Source organism: Thunnus maccoyii, chromosome 7, assembly GCF_910596095.1.
Source record: "Thunnus maccoyii chromosome 7, fThuMac1.1, whole genome shotgun sequence".
Classification (NCBI taxonomy): domain Eukaryota; kingdom Metazoa; phylum Chordata; class Actinopteri; order Scombriformes; family Scombridae; genus Thunnus; species Thunnus maccoyii.
The window spans coordinates 8536831-8556418 of NC_056539.1; the positions used below are offsets into that span (position 1 = coordinate 8536831).

Here is a 19588-nt window from a genome sequence, read left to right on the forward strand (position 1 = left end):
CAACTGCATTAATAACCACTTTTCATATACAGGTAGGAGATAGGAAAGCTCAAAGCATGGATTGCATGCAAGTATGTACAGTGCTGCACGGCCCTGCTGACTGTGTGTGGTAGATAAGTCTGGTGGTATGTAAACATGTGTGCAAGCTTGGCAAGGTACTCACAGCTGCTACTCCAAGACTTGAGCAGAGATTTGATGCTGATCTCAAAGAAGACCGAATCCTGCAGGCTCAGCATGGCGGCTCTCAAAAGTTAGGCTTCACCAGAAGGCACAAATTTTACAGAGCTCCTGTCACTTTCATTTCACGAAACCCAAACATTCCACTCGTCTCGAAAATAAACACCTTCAAAAAAAATCTTTAACGCCTCTCACACTTGCAGCTCCACTCCCCTGACTGGAACTGAGCACTACCCTCCACAGGTGCTAGTTAAAAAGGCAGCATCCTGACCGAGTGTGAGCAGTCGCTGAGGAAAGAGACCCAAGAAGTGCTACCGGTTTGTTTCCTCTGCCACCTAGTTCAGTGAAGAGTGAAACTGCTCTGGGAGAAGAGGAGAGAGAGCATTGCCTGGCTAGAGAAGTATTCCACCCCAGCGCCCGCTGCCCACTTGCCAATCCACAGAGTCCCTCATCCCCATTTCAGCACAGAAAAATCCAGAAAGGCGAAGGACAAAACTGGGTGAGAACTTTTGCTCCTGATAGGAAGAAAACAGCAGCAGAACAGTACACGCTAAAAGTCTTAACAATGCACGGCAATATTCCCTCTCCTCCTCTCTTCCTGTGTGTGTGTGTGTATGTGTGTGTGTGTGTGTATGTGTGTGTGCCAGTCCTAGCCCGCTAGCACTGTCAGCCACCCTCCGCCTCCCCCCAGAGCTCTCTCCCTCTCCATTCGCTCGCGAGCAGCCCCTCCTCTTCCGAGCTAGCTCTTGTTCTTTTACTGATGCCTGCTCTTTTCTCTCTGAGTGAGAGAGAGCTTGTTTCAACAGCAAACAGAGGGAGGCGGGAGCAGAGTGTGGGGGTGGGTGATGTCATCAAAATGCTGCGAATGTTCCCTGGCTGTGGTTCAGCAATGCATACGCATGTCAGAGCTGCTACTGTGCTGCCTCTCCACTGGCCTATCAAGACGACACTTCCTGTAAGCTCCACGGCAATACTGATGCGTCATCCCTGACTGCAGTAGGAGGGAAAGGAAAGAATGGGAGGATAGAAGAGAGAAAGAAAAGGGAGGATAAACTGAACATGAGGGTGCACGCACCACAACTAGTAGTCCTACTCCCATCTCCGACCCTAAGAAATAAAAATATCACATTCCTAAATTATATGAACTACATATCCCCATATTCAAAACAAAGTAAACTGTGCTCAAGCTTTACTCCGAAATTTTCACTAGACCAAATCATGGGACATGGACACATGACATTGGATTATTAGTACTTCCTACCAGTTTCTAATCTCAAATCATGTCATGATAGCAATCACAGTTCATCTGTTTGCTAAACTAACCGCTCACACCCAATGGAGTCATAGGCATTACATCATTGCTCTGTCCAAAAGCTACCAGGCATAGTAGCACACAGAACGATACACAAACTCGCTACACACTGCATTAGTGAGAAAACAGCCATCTGTGTTTTCTGTGAATGTGTGAGAGAGAAACAGAGACGCGCATATACACACACACACCTGATTCATCTGATAATTTAATCATTTGTTGATGGTAGTCTTTTCTGCCCTTGCAGAGACTTAAAAACGGATCCGCATGACATCAAGTAATTTGTAGTCAAGCGCAGGATTAAGTTTGTTAACAAAATATTTTGAAGGAACAGTACTGGGAAGGCTGCAAAAGACAAATGTTCTTTGTCTTATTTCAGTTTAGTCTTCATTTCTCTCTCGCCCTCAGTCTCTCCGCTGTCACATGCCCTCCACTACACAAGTTATGCAAAATGAGGCAGAGCTCATTGCAAACAAACAACACAAGCAGATGCTTTGTCAAGCCCTGGCTGGTGCTGCCCTGATGCAGGCTTCCACTGTGGCTTGTAATAAACAATCATAGATTCTTTACAGTTCCTTTGCACATTTGCTACAATTACATATCGCTCCATTTCATTTGATGATCTGCTTCAGTATCTTTTTGGATACAATTAAATGCAGTTTAACAATCATTAAGAGACATTTAAAAGTTTTCTGGTGAATAACAATAATAATAATGCATTAAAGGAATAGTTCAACATTTTCACTCTTTTAATTTTCTTTTTATAAATTTTTTGGTATTTTATGCCTTTTTTGGAAAGTGACAGTTGCAAAGTGGCAGGAAGTGCGGGGAGATAGAGACAGGAAAAGACACGCGACAAAGGTGCTGCTGGAATCGAACTGCACACGTTGTGGTTTGATGCATCTAACCAGTAAGCTACCAGGGCGTGCCTCTTGTCGCTTTCTTGACAAGAGTCAGATGAGAAGGTCAATACTACCACTTTCATGTCTGCCTGACATGAAGTCTTGTCGTCACTGTGAGGTTGCCAGGCAACCAGCAGAGACAGAAGGAAGTCACTGAGCCCAGCTGAGGAATAGTCCTGCACATAACCTCACATAAAACCACAACATACTTTGCTTTTTGTGTGGATAAAACAAACGAGAAGTGACATGTTAAGTGAGAGGTGCTTTTTTTCCTTCCCCCCTTGAACAAAGCCAGATCAGCTGTTATCCTCTGTTTCCAGTTTTTATGTACAGCTTAGCTAACCACCTCCTGACTGTAGTACCGGCATGCTTGTTTAGGTATACTAAAGCCTTTAGCTCAAGCTGGGCAGTAGAAGGAAGGAAGCAGTATTTGGCAGAAGCTAATCTGTATCCATTATGTTCAAAAACAGAATCAGAGTTCATATAATCACCATTATCAGCAGACCAGTTAACACACAAACATGCAGAGACCTCTGCAGGCATTGTTTTCTGTAAACCAGCTTTATTGTTTAAGGAATGCAGAGGAATAACTGACAACATCATCTCTCTGGGAACACTGGTGTTTTGAGCTACTGTCCAACAGAGCTGACATTGAGGACTTCAAATAAGCAACATTATAACTGACTTCCTGGAAAGAAGAGCTCACTGATCAAGTAATCTCAACTAAATGCACAAACGAGGCGAGTAGTTCCATTCACAAAGTGGGAGCAGTGATTGACAGCTAGTCATCCCGACTGCAGACAGTGTAAGGGAGCTGTTCTTCCCAGGAGCCCACAGGGTGGAGGATGTATTTCCTGTCCTGGCCTCTCTGAAGGGCAGTGGTGGGAACAATAATCGATAGGAGCTGTAATTCAATCCCTGACCTCCCCAGTGGTGCCTGGGCTGCAGAGGACATGCCATTTAGATCCATCACAGCAGTCTGGGTATGCAGTACGACTCTACAACCTGCACAGCTCCTCACTTCCAAACATTCCCTTGAGTTAGGAACCAGCAATTTTATACTTCCATAGTCAAGACAAACTCTGCACATTCAGATTATGGTTTTGAGCCTTTCACCTCACAAAATTTGTTAGGCTAGATTTTCAGGCTTATCTTTGTAAATAACTCCTATTACAAACCACAGTACCTTTCTCCTCTGTTCAAGCTGAGAATGAACAATCACATTTCTCAGATTTGCCTAGCAAATCAAGAGAGGCAACTCCTTTCAGCAAAGAGTCATTCTTAGGTCACAAGCATATTGCCTCTATGGAACAAGAGAGCAGAACACGAGGCAAATCTGAATTAAAACTCATATTAACATAAGTACATAAAGGTCAGCAAGTTATTCATAGCACATCTTCAAATGAGCTGTCTTCAAGTTGTTCACTATGGAGGAGCATTTATCTGGACAGCTAGTAAAAAACAGAGGACCAACAATGACTCATAGCATTAGTCTCCCCAGCTATGACACCATTCTCCCACTAAGTGCACAGTCTGCAATGAGCTGCACCATTATGAGGTTTCTTTCACTACAGTTGGCTAACAGCTATTTAAGAAACTTGATGAATAAGTTTGTCCGGGCTGTCTGGATACACACCCTATGGACTGTTCACAGAGAAATCACATGCACATCTTTCATTACAAAAGCACAACCCACCAGCGCACACTCATGTTCAGTCACATGTTCCAAACACTCCCAAATCACAAACAGGAAATCTGCTGCACCCATTAACCAAATACTGTCCTAATCAAACCCTTCACAAAAACTCAGCTGTACATCTAGCTCCTGGGTGATGTCACTGCGTGCGAAGAAAGACAAATGGCAAAAAGAGAGGAGTAGCACCACCTTAAAAGCCAACTGAGGCTATGCCAGTTCTGCAACAGGGAGTGGTACTCAGCACTGATTAAAACGTAGAGCAAATTATCCTGAGGTATGAACAAACCATGGTACCATTTCTATACGTCTCTCCTTCTCCAAATTACTGTGGTCATCACATCACTTCTTTTATTACATAACTCACCATTGTGGCCCTTGCCACCACCAGCATGATGTAAAAAGGAGATTTTTCTAATACGGCTGATGTTTCCTAGTTGGAAAGAAAGAAAGGAAAGTTTGAAAACAATTTGCTCAATCCAGGCTGCAGAAAAGTCATCTTAGGCAAAATATTTGTAAAGCTAATAAAGGCTTCAAACCAAAGTGTGTTCAAGAAACAGCCTATCATTGTTATAGTGGGTTAGTTTAGCCAGCCTGGTCCTATTCTTAGAGGCTAGGTGAGTTGAGCAGAAGGGAGAGCTCTGTCATGCATTAGCCATGAGCAAACAGGGAGCAAGCGTGCTCTGACAGGTAACACTGCAAAAAAGCCACACTAAGAGACTGATGACAAGTCATCACCCCACTGCTTATTCAAACTGGCTGGCCTGCACGCACACCTAATGCGTATGTGCACAAACATCTACTAAACTTTAACTACTGTATCCATAGACACAATAGTAGACCTACTTCAGAGGATTACCATTGTCAGCACAGCTCATACCTTAGTACCAACTCTAAACTTTTGCTACAAACTCTAGCTTGTTTTTTTTCCCCCACAATATTATATTTTTGCTTATTTTTTACTACTTAATGTAGTTGTATACTGCAAATTAAGCTTACATTAAACTTAGCAAAACAATTTATACATGTCTTAGAACAGAAAAGTTCTGGATTAGAAAAGCATAAACTGCATCACAGCTTTCTGTTCAAATTTAGAGAGAATACTGCACACTTACTGTACAACACTGAGATTTTCATATATCATACAGGCTTCCTACTGCAACTTTGACAGAGGTCTTCGTATCTTACAAGGCATGTATGTCATCATTAAACAAAAAATAAACAAAAAAAATCCAGCAAAAAACACCAGCTGTGTTATGACACTCTGTTAATAATCAAATAATTATCTGACATGTGCATCACAATGCATAAAAATCACATGGTTAATCTGATGTTTATATGAAAGATAGGAGGGGGGAATAAAATTTCAGCACAGGATGCAAATGCAAATCCAAAATCCACTGTCATTTTAACTATGTCTTGGTCTTTACAAACTCCAAAAGAAAAAAAAAGGAGGGGGGTCTTTAGCTTGCTAGATGTTTACTAACTTTGTCATTTGCTGAACAGGTTACATACAGTCAGTATAGCGATGCTAGCAACAGGGTTAATGAGAGCGGTGAGACTAAATCTCACAGTAAATCTGTGGGCAGTGAAACCAAAGCGATGTCCTAAAACTAATCATTTTCTGAACATGTGTTTTACATTCACAACAAATTCTAACAAATTCTAATATAATCAAGCTGACAGTCTACTCCTGACAGCCATTGCACTGTGTTAGTACCGTCACACATATAACTGAGGGCTCCTCCAGCACCAGCTGCCACTCATTTTGGTCTAGTTGCTACTCTTAAATACTGCTGTCAAGTCACATTTTTGGGAGGTGGTGGGCCAACTATGCTGATACATGATAGACATGATGTATATCAGTGCAAGCCTCATCACTTCTTACCTTAAGTTAAATCAATCAGTAGCAACATGCCCTATGTGATCTGATACAAACACTTTCTCCTGACATAAGTACTGCTCTGTATGTTGTAAAGGAAGTTAACGTTACAAAAATGCTCAAACTTTGATTATAAAATATTTTGTATTTTGTGTAGGTAATTCAACTCTAATTATGTTGTGTTTTTACTTTCTCATTAGACTATGCATATCCAGAGCTGCCATTTATGCTAATTACACCTCCTTTTTCCCGTAACTGAAGCTGATATTGGATATTTTCTATTAACTTAGACTCTTATCATTAATATAACTAGAACTGTGGTGTCATCTGCAGGCAGCAATGTAGTCAGTCTCCATTGTTCTACATCCTGTCCATTCGTATGCTTAAATACGTGAGCATAGCACAAAGCTGAGCAGACTCTTCTCTCTAAAGTATTGACAGTCAGAGAGTTTTGGAGGTGCGCTGACGACTTGGGTGAGCCCCACTACCATATATTGGATAGAGCTAGGCCAATATGTTGGGCAACATTAGCTTATTGTAGATATATCAATCTGGGTGTATATGACAGCAGTTAAGTAATAAGCAACAGTGGTACAGAAATGCCAAGTAAGGTTGAAAGATCCATATCAAAGTTTGTTGTGTATATTATAAATTCAAGTTTTAAAAAAGCTCCTATTGGCTGATAAATTGTGATCAGAGTCTTCAAATTTCAAAATATTGGTATCAGTATCAGCCTCAAAAATTGTATTGGTCGGGCTATAATATTGAGTATTGCCAGTCAAAACAATGAAAATCATAAAAGAGGCCACTGCCCAACTCAGCGTGTAAACAACATAGTGCATGTATACAGTGTATGTGTATGTTAATGTGTGCACACGAAGGGGTTGGGGATGAGGTAGAGGTAAAGCCAACATTTGCTAACATGTTAAAGCTTTAATATATGCTGAACTAAAAATGAAACCTATGAAAAGCTCCTATGAAGTGGCCTAGTTAATTAGCAGAAATGAACACAAAAATCAGTAGAGATCACTACTGCATCGTTATGCAGTTGAGTCAGTCATACCTTTGAGGCGGCTTTTGTTACTGCTGGTTGCCCTGGAGGAGCCGATCACCGGATCAACCTCCATTAACATGTCTACCGGATCCTCCTCAATTGTTTGTCCCATGGCTAGCAGGCCCAGTCGCTTCATGCGAAGAAGCCGTGGACCCGTCTCCCTGGGCAAGGCTCCCCCATGTTCAATGGGCCCCTCCCCTGAGATGACAGCTGGAACCAGGCTCTTCAGAAACTCCATGTTCAAGACTTTTTTCTGTCTTTCACTCTGGTGCGCAGTCCAAAAGCCTGTGCCATGCCATTCTCCCACACAAACTACCTGTCTGCCTCAGCTGCCCCATTTACAGACAAGCAGGCAAACAGGTGGTGCTACCTACATGTAGCACCTACAGTCACTCACCGCCAGGGCCTTTATGTGTGAGCCCTGAGATCTGCCCTTAGAGACAAGAGGAGACACTAATTGTCTGGTTCTCGAAAGTTGTTTGTCTAGACTAACTAGTAGTGGAGAAGCTGTGTACTGTGGCTAGCTTACATGGCAGAGTGAGAAACTTCCTACGCTGCAACATTACCTGTCTGCTCACAGTGTGAAGCGAGAAAGCAAACAGACATGGCACTTTTTCATGGGTTGTGATGTAATTGTGAGTGGGCAGGGCTATGTTTGAGTGCCAGGCACTATCTGGGGTGCGACTAGAACATGTTCCACAGGAGATAACACAAGCCTGGGCCACCAGCCAATCACAACAGAGACGACACCAGCCACACCCTGCTAGCCTGCGTTGCTTACCAGCGAAAGAGACCGAGAGAGGAGGAAGAAGATTGACAGACACTGTGAGAAGTAGGAAGGCTTCATGGAGCTGGCTACACTTGCTCGCCTGCATTTACTGATAGCCCTTATCATAGTTGGTGTCACTTGTTAGCATTCATACACACATGAACGCTTGTTTGCTGTCTTGCTAACTCCCTCAAATAACAGTACTTCTCCCCTTGCTTTGACTTCTGCTGAGGTATTATGAAGAGAAGCAGAATGAGCAAAGTGATGGGGTCTGTGAAACGGGGTGATGACAGACTGCTGTGCTCTGCTTGGCTGCACAGCTTGTACCTGCAGCAAACTCAAACTCTTCCAAATATCCATAGATGTGGGGTAAGAGGGACTATGCTGTGCTGACTCCCATAAAAGCTCACTGAAATCATCAATTTGCTGTTCTCTGGGACTGAGTGCAAAAATTAATAGCCCATCCAAGCACAAACATAGCCAGTCCTCAGTAGCAATACAAAGCTGTAACACTGCACAAAAATTACAGATGACTGTAGCACCAGTGTGCAGCAAACTGTTAAAACACTTTTAAAATAAGCACTTTCTGCTGATTCATCATTGCCTCTGCACCACAATAACACAACTAGGCAAAACAACACAATACTTTTGTTTTCCTCCAATTAAGACTCTATTAAGCAATATTTTGATATTAATACTGAATTGAGTGACTCAGTGTAATGTAAAAGGGCTGGTAGTACTACAGAGCCCGATGGAAAATTAAACTCAGCTTTGCAGCTTTTAACATCCGCTCTAATTTTTTGATTCTGTGGCTGTAAATAAAGCTTATGGTTGAGTCTCAGGGTTGAAAATGAAACCTTGTCACATACAACAGTCCTTTCCAGCACAAAAGGCTGGGTGCATGCTACCTGTGCTGTGCAAAACAATGGAGAGACAACATAAGCGAGACATTGGTCAAAAAAGTTGAAAAAGAAACAACTTCTTTGAATACCAGTATTGCTCTGTGGCAATTATTTTAGTTATCCATTACAACATGAGAAGCCAATAGGTTCATGACTGTGTTTCCATTGGTTTATTTTGGAATCTGTTGACCAATTGAGGCAAAAAGTTACATAATACTGGTTTAGGTTTTATAAAATGAAGCACTGTTTTAACACAAAAACTGTAAAATGAACAAGTCAGGTCATGGTCCCAGTGTCAAGTACTGGTACTACAAGGTGTCAGATTTATCAAATGAAAGTTAAACAACATTTAGAAGAAGCTTTAGCACTTTGCCGTAAACAATGGCAAATTGTTCATGCAATGTATGGAGCTGCGGGAGGGATACAATACCCACTTCCCAAAAGATACAACTCATGAAACAATGAAAAAAAATGAAGTCAACACACCGTCTATTAGTATGCTAGTGCTAACATTTTGATGTTAGATGTTCTTCCAAAAGCAGATATCTAAAGCCATTCCAGTTTGTGCTATAACAGTTATATGATAAGCCATTTGAAGTGGATAACATGATGCTTTAAGTAAGCATGAACTCTATTCAAAGTACAATTTAATAAGAGCTTGAAGAACTATTCTCAGTTTATTTGGGTTGCATGTCCTCGTGACCAAGTAACCATCTTCTTCACAGAAAATGATTTCTCTGGGGAAAGTTTCAAAGGCGACATTGCATTGTGTGCAAGACCAGTGTGTGTGGTCAGAAACTTTTTGTGCATACACCCACTACTGCAGCGTGTGAAAATGTCAGTGAGATGATGTAACTGTTTCAGTATACAAACCATGTCAAGAGGCTGAGAGGGAAAGCAAAGGGGGGAGAAATATTCATCACTTTCTCTCTTTCCCTGTGTGATTTCTGAAAATACTATAAAAATACCTTTGCACAGTACAGTCATCTGTTTATTTCAACTATGCCTTTTGATTACATTCATCCAGCAACAAATCTAGTCTGCAGAGTAAGCACAAAGTGGAAGAATGCAGTGCAGCAGCAGTTGTGCGAAAAACTCTGCCCTCTAGAGGCCAGCTGGCAGAAAGCACACCAAGCAGCGCAAACAAATAGTTAAAAACCTACTGACAAGCCCCAAATTGCTGGGGAAAAAGAAAACACTCAGCAAGATTTGATGGCATACCACATGAACGCTGACTGGAGCTGGACTCTGGCTCACCAACGCTTTTGCAGAAAGCTGGACTCTGAAAACACGCTGTTTGTCCAAAGCTGTTAAAATTATGATTAATGGAATGCACTTACTTTTCTCCTCATATATTCATTCACATAATATTCATTTATTGGTTAATCAATTTTAAACTTTTACAATCCACAGATAAAGTAACATTAAATAGTTTATACCCACTTATAAAAGCACAGGGTGCTTTTTTGTAGAGTTCTGGTGAAGACTGTAGATGCATACAGGACGGGAACTGATTTGAAGTTCAGTGTCAGATTTAGCATTTTGAATATCAAGACAATTCCACAACACTTCTGTAAGTGGACGTGTTGTCCATTATCATTATGTACACCAAGATCATCAAGTTACTTGCCCAACTGGTCTGTTCTAGTGTCAACAAGACAACCCAGAACTCAGTTTTCTAGACTTTTATTACAATGCCAAAGATGCATAAAACTAATAATCAAGCACCAGAAAAAAAGAGGAAATGTGCTTTAAGTTAAAAAGGACAGATATTTGTTGGGATAGTGCGAGGTTCTGAGGCCTCAACAAAGATGCAGAGAGGCTGAGGCAGCAGATCCTGGTAAGAATCACTTAATGAGTCAGAAAAAGAGAGAGAGAGAGATGACTGATGAGGCAAAGATAGCCATCACTCGGCCTGAGCACCACAATGGTCAGTGAAGGCAGCTGTGGTTTGCTGGGGCCAGGTCTGTGGTGCTGTTGAGTTAGAACAATACCCCTGTACAGGAGGCCCAGATCCCAATCAGCCCAGGAATGTGAAAGAGGAAGCTCTGGGAACAATGTGCAGCGTTCCTATGCCATACTGGGTCCCACCCGCCTCAGCCTTGTTCTGCTTCTAAGCAGGAGAAAACAGGAAAACTGGTGGGCTGGGACCCAGAAGTCAGAGTCCGTTCTGCTGTCAGCTGGGGGGCTGGACATTACACCGTCAGAACTAACCCTACTACAGTCATGTTGCTCACTCTGAGTATGCACTTATCTGACCTACTACTCCCCCGCTGGATGTCAGTAAACAGTTTGAGGTCCATGTCAGGTAAGCTGAACTTAAAACAACGATTGCACTGCCACCTATTGGTGCAAACAGCCACCACACTATCAAGGCTGCATTCCTGCCTTCCTGTGCAGAGTTAGTGCAACCTGAAATTTTGCAGCGATATTTGCACGGGTCTATGCGATTCACCTAGTGCAACTTTACTTTTACTTTGATAAGGTTTACACATACATATCAAAGAGGCTGTCGAGGAACAAAGTCACACTCTCTGACAACTACGGTAAATGTTCAGTTGCGGTTCATTCAGAGCTCTGCTGTGTGAGGACACACTTTTCCTTTCTGTTCTGGCCTACAACATACCGTGTCCTTCCCACAGGCTCAGTGTGAGAACTGCATGTTGTTACTTTGTCCGTCTACTTGACTTTTCAGATCTGGTTTCAACAAGTTAAGCACGTAGTCTTGCATTTGCAAACTGGAACAAGAATTGCAATGTTTAACATTCAGACACTCAGACAAAGAGGTCAAGCTGGTTCTTCACAGTCCTGAATGACAGTTGTGAGGCAACCCACAGAGAACTTGGTTGTCACTGCTGAAGAATGTGAGAATGTGACCTGACCAGACCCTGCATCAAAATCATCCTCTTTTTTGTCCTGACCAATTACCATCCTGAGATGACGCTCATCTCCCAGAGGCCACACCAATACGCAGAAACAGTATTTTAAAACATTATTTAGAGGAAGACACCAGTACAGCTGAACTTTACAACATTTACCGAACCTTGCTCAAGCAGCATGACCACAGCCTTTTTACCGTTACTGTTTTAAGGATGTTGACCAGCACTACAACTGCAGCTAAAGGTTATTTTCATGGCAGAATAGTCAATAGGTTATTTTCTGATTAATTATCATTTAAACTGATTGCTCAGTCTAAACATGAGAACAGGTTAACTCTATAATTAGAACAATGCTAAATGCCACAAGATATTCCACCTGAGGGTTAATACACACTGAAGCATCCAACACAGTACATTGCTTGATGATGCTGGACTTTGCTGCGGTAAAAGCAAAGTCACAGCTAAGCAGAAGTGCTTAACACATCTATGTGTGTTGGAATTTTTGAATTCATGTGAATAGCAGTAAGGGCCCAATTCAGCAGAAGTGGCCCAACATGTCACTTGTCCATGCAGTATGTAATTGCGTGCACACCCAAAACCAGTCTGTGATAGCATGATATTCATAAACATGAGGCAATCTTCTTCTTGTTTTTTGTGGCACGCATGCTTTTTGATCTGACACACTAAATACTTCCCTTTGACAAAAGTTTTGCTCTGTGTGCTAAGAGGGAAGTTAAATACAGAATGTTTGTTCATCAGATGTTAATTATATCATCCCATTTTCACAATGAATACTTGTTCTCTTATTCACTTTGGGATTTTTTTCATGAAAACTGAAAATAATAGTCATAATGTTTACCACTTTCACATGACAGTTGTTGATTTGCTGTGACAAGGATATAGGCCAAACCAGCAGCCTCTGCTTCACCATTTTGATATTCTAAAAATATCATATACACACAAGTTAAGTCGTGCCTGTAGACGGAAACTTTTTGCCTGTATGGAGATGCTTTATAACTGCAGACAAAGTAGAATTCTCCAACTTTTGACTGCAGCATGAACAACTTTTCTTGACAGAATACAAATTAAAAGGAAACTTCACAACTGTGAATATGATGATTTCTTAAACTAGGTCACCTATGTAGTAGAGATGTGCATTTATTTCTGAACTTGGTGCCCTACAACTAAAGAAAAAGGCTGTAGATTCCCAATATCGCTCTTAGGGGGAATCCTACAAAAACCAGAATGCATTGTGCCCAGCCCCGCCCAATCCTCTACTGATGGTGTGTTTACAGGTGGTGGGTTTCCCAGCAGAACAGCCGGTTAGCAGAGACAAAGTTAGTGAGTAACATTTTATCTCTTAACTGAGGCTTACTTTCATTTACAAAACGTTTTTCCTCATTGAGTCTGGATATAACGTATCAGTGTGCAAGGATCATTTTGGACGATAAGGAACCAGGACCTTAGTGCTCACGCTGAATACAGCCGAAAAAGTTCCAGGTAGCACACAGTCGTTGATGTGCTGTTCTGAATTCAGAGTTGTTCTGTCAGAGAACAAAGTCAGGTTTACTAAAGCACTACATAGTTTGTTGCAGCGCAGAGTTTTCAGTTCTGTCTCCATTCTCTCTGACGATCATCAGCAGGCAGGCACCGGTCTTTGCTGCAAAGCTACCCCGGCTGAAGCACCTCTCTTTCAGCTGCCACTGCACTGTAGCTCCGGTGGTTGCTTTCTCCTCCACAGTCTGTTGTGTCCGATTCCACAGCACAATATTCAGCCTTCTATCATGAAACTGGTTTTCTTCCAAATATGCTGATATTTTAAAGTATTTAGTCGTACGATATTTAAGTGTCTGCTTTAGACAGAGTGCTTTGGGAGATTTTACTGTCCTTGAATGCACCACTACAGAAAATGAGGAAACATAGTTTGTACTCTAAGATCTCCAAAGTCCAACCAGATGACGCATTTTGTGTCACCCAGCGGACTTTAGCAGCAGTATGTAGAGGGATATTTTATTACAGGGAAGACAGAAGAAAGTTTCATGTCATTCATATATAATTCTACCTACATTAAAACCATAGGAATCAATTTGAAAAAAAGGTGACGTCGTCCTTAAAGTTTCTCTAAGCAGAAGGAGAAACAAATGGCAGCTAAAAATACTCTAAACTCTTCTTTGCTTCTTTCAGAATTCAGCAAAACAAAGAGATTAATCCAACACCCTGCTCATTCCCACACTACTTAGCCTGCAGTTCCTGTAAAAGCTAAACCACACCACACAACCCACTTAACCCGTGTCACGTACCTTAAGGCCATAGAGCAGGGGCTGACAGCTGAGAGAAAAGGGGAGTCCGCAATCTCACTGCACAAGAATCTGAAACAGAAAAACACATAAACCACTTCTTAGAAACACACTGGACGCAAACCAATTCTGTAGTTTATCACTGCTACAAAATGTCCTCCTTTAAGCTCAACGTTAAGGCAGATCCAATTAACCTTTGACTTGTCGGAAAACTAAATATCACTAAATATTTATATCTTGGAATTTTCTTATTGAAAAAGGGAAATAACACTTTTGAATGGTAGCCTCTATGCTTTATTTCAGTCACTCAAACATTCAACAAATATAATATTTGTATGTTTTGTTCAGTGAAAGTTGGCTATGACACAGAACGCCATCCTGTGTAGCCATGAGGGCTGTAAAGGTGGAGTGCTGCTTGTGCGGTCACGGTCACAGCAAAGTGATAGGTCGACCTACTGTTGGCTTCAGCGTGGTTTGCTCTGTACTGGGACAGGATTAAAACCTCCTCCTGAGCAGAGTAATAATCTGAAGATTACCCACTACATCCAAGAGGCAGTTACATAAGCGATCTGAGCCTCCAAAACTGTACTTTCCTGCCAGTTTATCATTATAGTGGCTGAAAATGGCTCCTTTTATAGTCAGGTAATCTCATATTCAGTCATACAATCACTGTTACAGTCTCTAGTCTCTCATTGCATAATGAAGCATATTCATATTTTTTTTCGAAAGTAAAAAAGGGTACTGTGCATAAACGTAATCCAGTGACAGCACACTGACATCAATAAAGAAACTAAGTACGTGAGGGCTTAACTTTTAACTATTATCAAACTGCAGTCAAACAAAGGAAGGAAGAACAAGCCACTGAGTCACATAGCAGCCAGACAGAGAAGTTGAGGTGTGTGAGAACTTCTACCCCAGTACTGTGGAAAGATGGTGAGAACAGGTCAGTGTAGATATCAAGTCAAAACAAAACAAAAAATGTGACAGCAGAGAAGTAATGTCACCGCGACATACCATATCCCACTACCACGAACACAGCAAGAAAAAAAAAGAGAATTCTCAGATGCAATCACTTGCTTCTCACGCTGACAGACCTGTGAATAATACATCTGACTTCCTGTTCCAACTCAACGACTCCAAAAAACAAAAAAAAAAAAAAAAAGTGTGACCACAGAAAAAGAGTAAGCCAAACTCTGTGCACGTCCTGAATGCTGTAACAAACACAGAAACAGACAATGCTCCTGCTCTATATTTAAAAACTGAAACACATGGGTTTCTCTGGTGGTGCTGAGAAATATCTCATATCTTAACATAGCTCACTCATTCTTTAACCAAATCAGCACATTTCCGGATCTGTGTAAGTTTATGGCGTTTAAACATTGTTCATTTTGATGTAACTGCAACACACAGGGAGGAGCTAAAGGTCAGTGGAGGAGAAACGATCTAATCAATGGTTAACTTGACTTCATCTAATATTACCCTGCAATATTAGCAGCAAGGATGCTGCAAATAGGGGGCTGATCGTCCATCCAGGAAATAGGAGATAACCCTGACAAAGACAAGATTGTCCCGTCTCATTTTGTTGTGTTCTCTTCTCTTCCCTGCCACATATCAACTTCCAGTAACCTGCAACATTTCTGTACAGTTTCCTTCAAGTTCACCCTTATACATGAATCACAGTATGCACGACGGCCGTAAACATTTAGACAACAAACTCAAGAATGTCTAATGCAATGTATCTGCTGTGTGCTGTAAAAACTTTGGTACAGCGCATAGCCAGTAAAAGGCAGTTCGCTACAGTAAATTGGACGAAGCCTATATCTGGCTCCCACCAACGCTAAATGACAGGCCTGGCCCTGTTGTAATCACTACCTCTTGAGCGGAAACATTACTAGCTTCTTCCGACCGGGAAGGGAAGTACACAAACGCCAATCTTTTTCCATGTTTTAACAGATATTCCTCTGATCTTTATCTTGCTCTGGATGACATGTATAGCCAGAAAATATGAGATATTAATGGTACAGTCGATGGATCTAAACATGGAAAAAACACTTGCGACCCAGCTAGGGCTGTCTTGAGGGCAAAGACAGGGTGGTTTCTTTGGCGAAGGCAGACCCAAACATCAATTATGCTCCAAACCCTCTCTCCCAAAGCCAAGGATAATCTTCCTCAGCAGGACTCAATTATAGGTTATTTCTAGCTAGACTCATTCTTATTGTGTGCTACATCATGCCAAGTCTCTCAATGCAATAAATGAAAAAAAAAATCCTAACCCAGGAACTCAAGGAAGCAATGTTGTGCTTTAATCTACAATGCACTGCGATGAGGAGGAGACCTTTAGACAGAGGTTAGGTAAGTGAAGGTCACAGAGATTGGCAACAGACTCCTAATTCTCAAAATAATACAACACCACCATTCATTACCTCTAAAGGCAGAAAACACACAAAATCTATTTAAAAACTCTTTTTGTCAACCACTGACTTATGTAGGTTACTATCCAGTACAAAGCAACCTAATTTACTTCACTTTTGTTTTCAACCGTTTGAGAACAACGTCATCATTTTCAAGCAGCGGATCTTTCAATCATTTATAAACTCGTGAATATTCTTATCTTCACAGGAAGTCTTCACCGTAGCTGTGAATTTCCCACAAGCAGAGTTAAAAGGTACAGAGGAACATGCTGTTCAATCTAAAGTGCTCTACAGGTACAGTTTGTATTGGGTTCAATGCAGTGCAGCACAATTTGATGAAGACAGGTGCAAACACACAAAGGAACTGGATGGGAACAATATTCAACTAAACAAGGTTTTAAGCCACATTTATGTGCAATTCCTTAACAAATTCTTTGTTCAATTGTCCAGTTAATAATTGAGCCATGTCCACATGCAAACACACACAAACACCTGGATCCAACTGGTCAGTCTAGGTCTAGATAAGAGGTCATCTACCATAATCTAGCAAAATACATGAACGCTGGTATTATATGACATAGAAACATCACATGGTTTTGGAAAAGGTCCATGAGGATTTCTTATAGGCGCTAACCATATGTGACCAGGTGAACTGCCAAGAGGTTAAGGGGTGGAGAAGCAGGTGCTGAAGGAAATTCACCAGCCAAGATATTTGCGCAGTCGTCAGTTCCAAGCCCATGTAAACAGAAGGACACCTTATGTTTACTTTCTGCAGATGACAACATGACAGTCAGTAGAACAAAAATATAAGTTAAGAACAGGAAAACAGTTTCAAATAACAAAACAAGTTGGAGTAAAAAAAGCTGCTAGTATGCCGACAGCTGATAACAGGACAGCCAAAAACTGTGTAGTAATTCAGTAATTCATCACTGCTGTTCAAATCCTCTCAAAACAGACCTCAAAGCAGCCAAAGTTTTGATTGATAGCATTATTACATGAAAAAATTAAGAAATTGAGTTGTTATTTCTGTATTTCATAATATTTTTTGTAGTCACAACTGAACTGCTGAGTTAACAGTTAATCCTTGCAGGGGGCAGCTTAGTGAGGGGCCACTGTGGGGGCGTTTTACAGAGTTTGGTTTTTCATCCCAATACTCTTCGATGCTATTAATGTCTTACCAGATTTAACCAAACACACTAATTCACTGGAATTATGCCCCAGATAATGACAGATAGATGGCTCTCTTCAATCTAGGGGGATTCCCTCTAGTTTGTGCGTGTACAAGAGAATAAACTACACATCTGTACTGCTATCAGAGGCTTATCCTGGAAGGGATGAGGGGGAAGGGGTCAGCCAGTTGCACAGACTGATGGTCTATTAGGTCGGGCCTAGCACAGCATTGCAAAGTCTTCTGTATAAAATGTTTAAACTGTGTCACTACATATCAGCTTCACATCAGCAGCACTGCAGTAGCCAACTGAAACTACACTGCAGCAAAATAAAACAGAAGATGAACGTACATGAAATTAGTGTCACCTTCTTTCTAACAGTGCCGCATGAATACACAGGTGTATCTGCTGAACTGGTGTAACCTATCTTTTTCCAGCAAATCTGCAAAACAAAGTTGTCGTTGCTGAGCGTGGTCCACCCTCATGTGGGCCCATGAGTGAAGACAAACTGACTTTTCTTCTGTCACTCAGCCTTCCTCTGAAATAGTTTGGCCATCTCCACCTCCAGCAGACTGACCAGATTCCTCTCTGTCTGTATCCCAGTGTTACTGCTTGGGTCTCTACAGAAAACAAATGCTTCATTGTATGACTGATACACTCTGAACGGGGAGAATGAAGTCCTCCAAGGAATGTTGGATGCAAGGCTGACAGTTCTCTCACTGTTGTGCCAATGCATAAGAAACTACCATGCTTGGGCATGTTATGGCTTAGTCCCTTCAAACACACCATTTTTTTTTATTAAGTGTGACCTCTCACAAACAAAAAAGTTCTACATTTAAATGTAAAACCGCTGCATTATTCAACTGTTATATGTCCCAGATAAATACAGTGCATTCAAAAACACTAAGCTTACTGAGTTCTGCGTGTGTGCATGGTTATTTTGACATTGCGGATAAACATACTTGACAATTTTGCTAATTATGTTGTTGTCTGACGCGTATAGTTTTACTAACAAGACAAAAACTATGTCCAAAAAAGGAGAACTAACACTGGACATGTTAAGACTGGCAAATAGCATCTACTAAAGGTAACGTTAACGGTAGCTTTTAGTTAGCAACTAGCCTGGTGTTGATGCTGTACCGAGCAAACTGCTAATGTTGAGGAAGAGGCCAGTTGTCAACTATAAGTTACAGTTCAACATGCTAAGATGAGAGCAATGTTAACTGTCTGGCAACGATAAAACTGATGACAAACGGAAGCTGAACGGTTTAACTTGCAAGGTAGCTAGGCGATTAACTCACAGTAGCAGAGGAGCCAAACTCCTTCTTTAGCATGCTACGGCAGCCAATTTTGATACCACAGTTGGAAAGCTAACGTTAACCTCAACAAGAAAGTAAATCACGGAACTTGACCTAAGCCAACGTTAACTTACATTAGGTAGCAACCGCCGTGTCCGCAACGACATAAATATTCGTTAAACTGACGTTACTCACAACTTTTTTGTCTCCTCTCCCTTTAGTTGAGCTAGTGGGTAGCTAGCTTGCAGACGTTCTTCTCATTTGCCGAACAAGCTTCAGCGTCCTGGCCCTCCTCCATGGGAAGGATTTGCGTAGTGGTGTGATTTTTTTTCTCGGTCTGTTTCGTGTTGGGGAGAGCTCCACTGTCAGAGCAAACGGCAGCCTGATTGTCCCGCCCTCCTTGCTTAGGATTGGCTGTTGTGGTGTACGCCTACATAAAATATAGCTTTCTATTTCACCAAATACGTGGCAATCCCGAAAAATCGACCTGTTGATTGGATGACGTCTTTAAATCCACTTTTTTTATTCACCGGCGTACACCGAAACTTACACAGGTAGGCGGGTATGTCAGGGCCGCACGCTGCAGTTGAACACCGGGTATAGAGACTGTAGAGTACACCACTATTTTTGTGTGTAGGCTACATCTCACTCAGCTCAAATAACTACTACTAATGAGGCGATAATTATTTGAGCTCGACGTGGAAACACCAAACTGTTAACACTGCTAAAAGATGGTGGAAAACTAACTCTGAAAGGCCCCCTTCACTCAAAAATGTGTTTCACTTTTTGTTACTTAAGTTGGATGTTTGGGCTTCACTGTGCAGAATGATGTATGTGCAGAGT

General features: G+C 41.6%; 2 protein-coding genes across 11 annotated transcripts in view; one reads left to right on the top strand and one right to left on the bottom strand.

Moving 5' to 3' along the window:
• The window catches only part of fryl (furry homolog, like), a 70549-nt gene extending 51385 nt beyond the window's left edge, over positions 1-19164 (bottom strand). For 5 of the 10 annotated variants that reach the window (XM_042416501.1, XM_042416500.1, XM_042416498.1 and 2 more), the window contains exon 1: positions 4452-4474. Coding sequence is in view for 3 of the 10 variants with exons in the window: in XM_042416507.1 (XP_042272441.1) it covers positions 164-236 (73 nt within the window). In the remaining 7 variants the exon portion in view is untranslated. Of the gene's footprint in view, positions 1-163; positions 830-4451; positions 4475-13870; positions 13940-16912; positions 16964-18940 lie in introns of those variants that run through there. The other 5 variants (XM_042416507.1, XM_042416503.1, XM_042416502.1 and 2 more) reach the window with 3 other exon arrangements.
• LOC121900313 (proteoglycan 4-like) overlaps positions 1-19588 on the top strand; it is a 676357-nt gene that overhangs the window by 124971 nt on the left and 531798 nt on the right. The gene's annotated exons all lie outside the window — the stretch shown is intronic.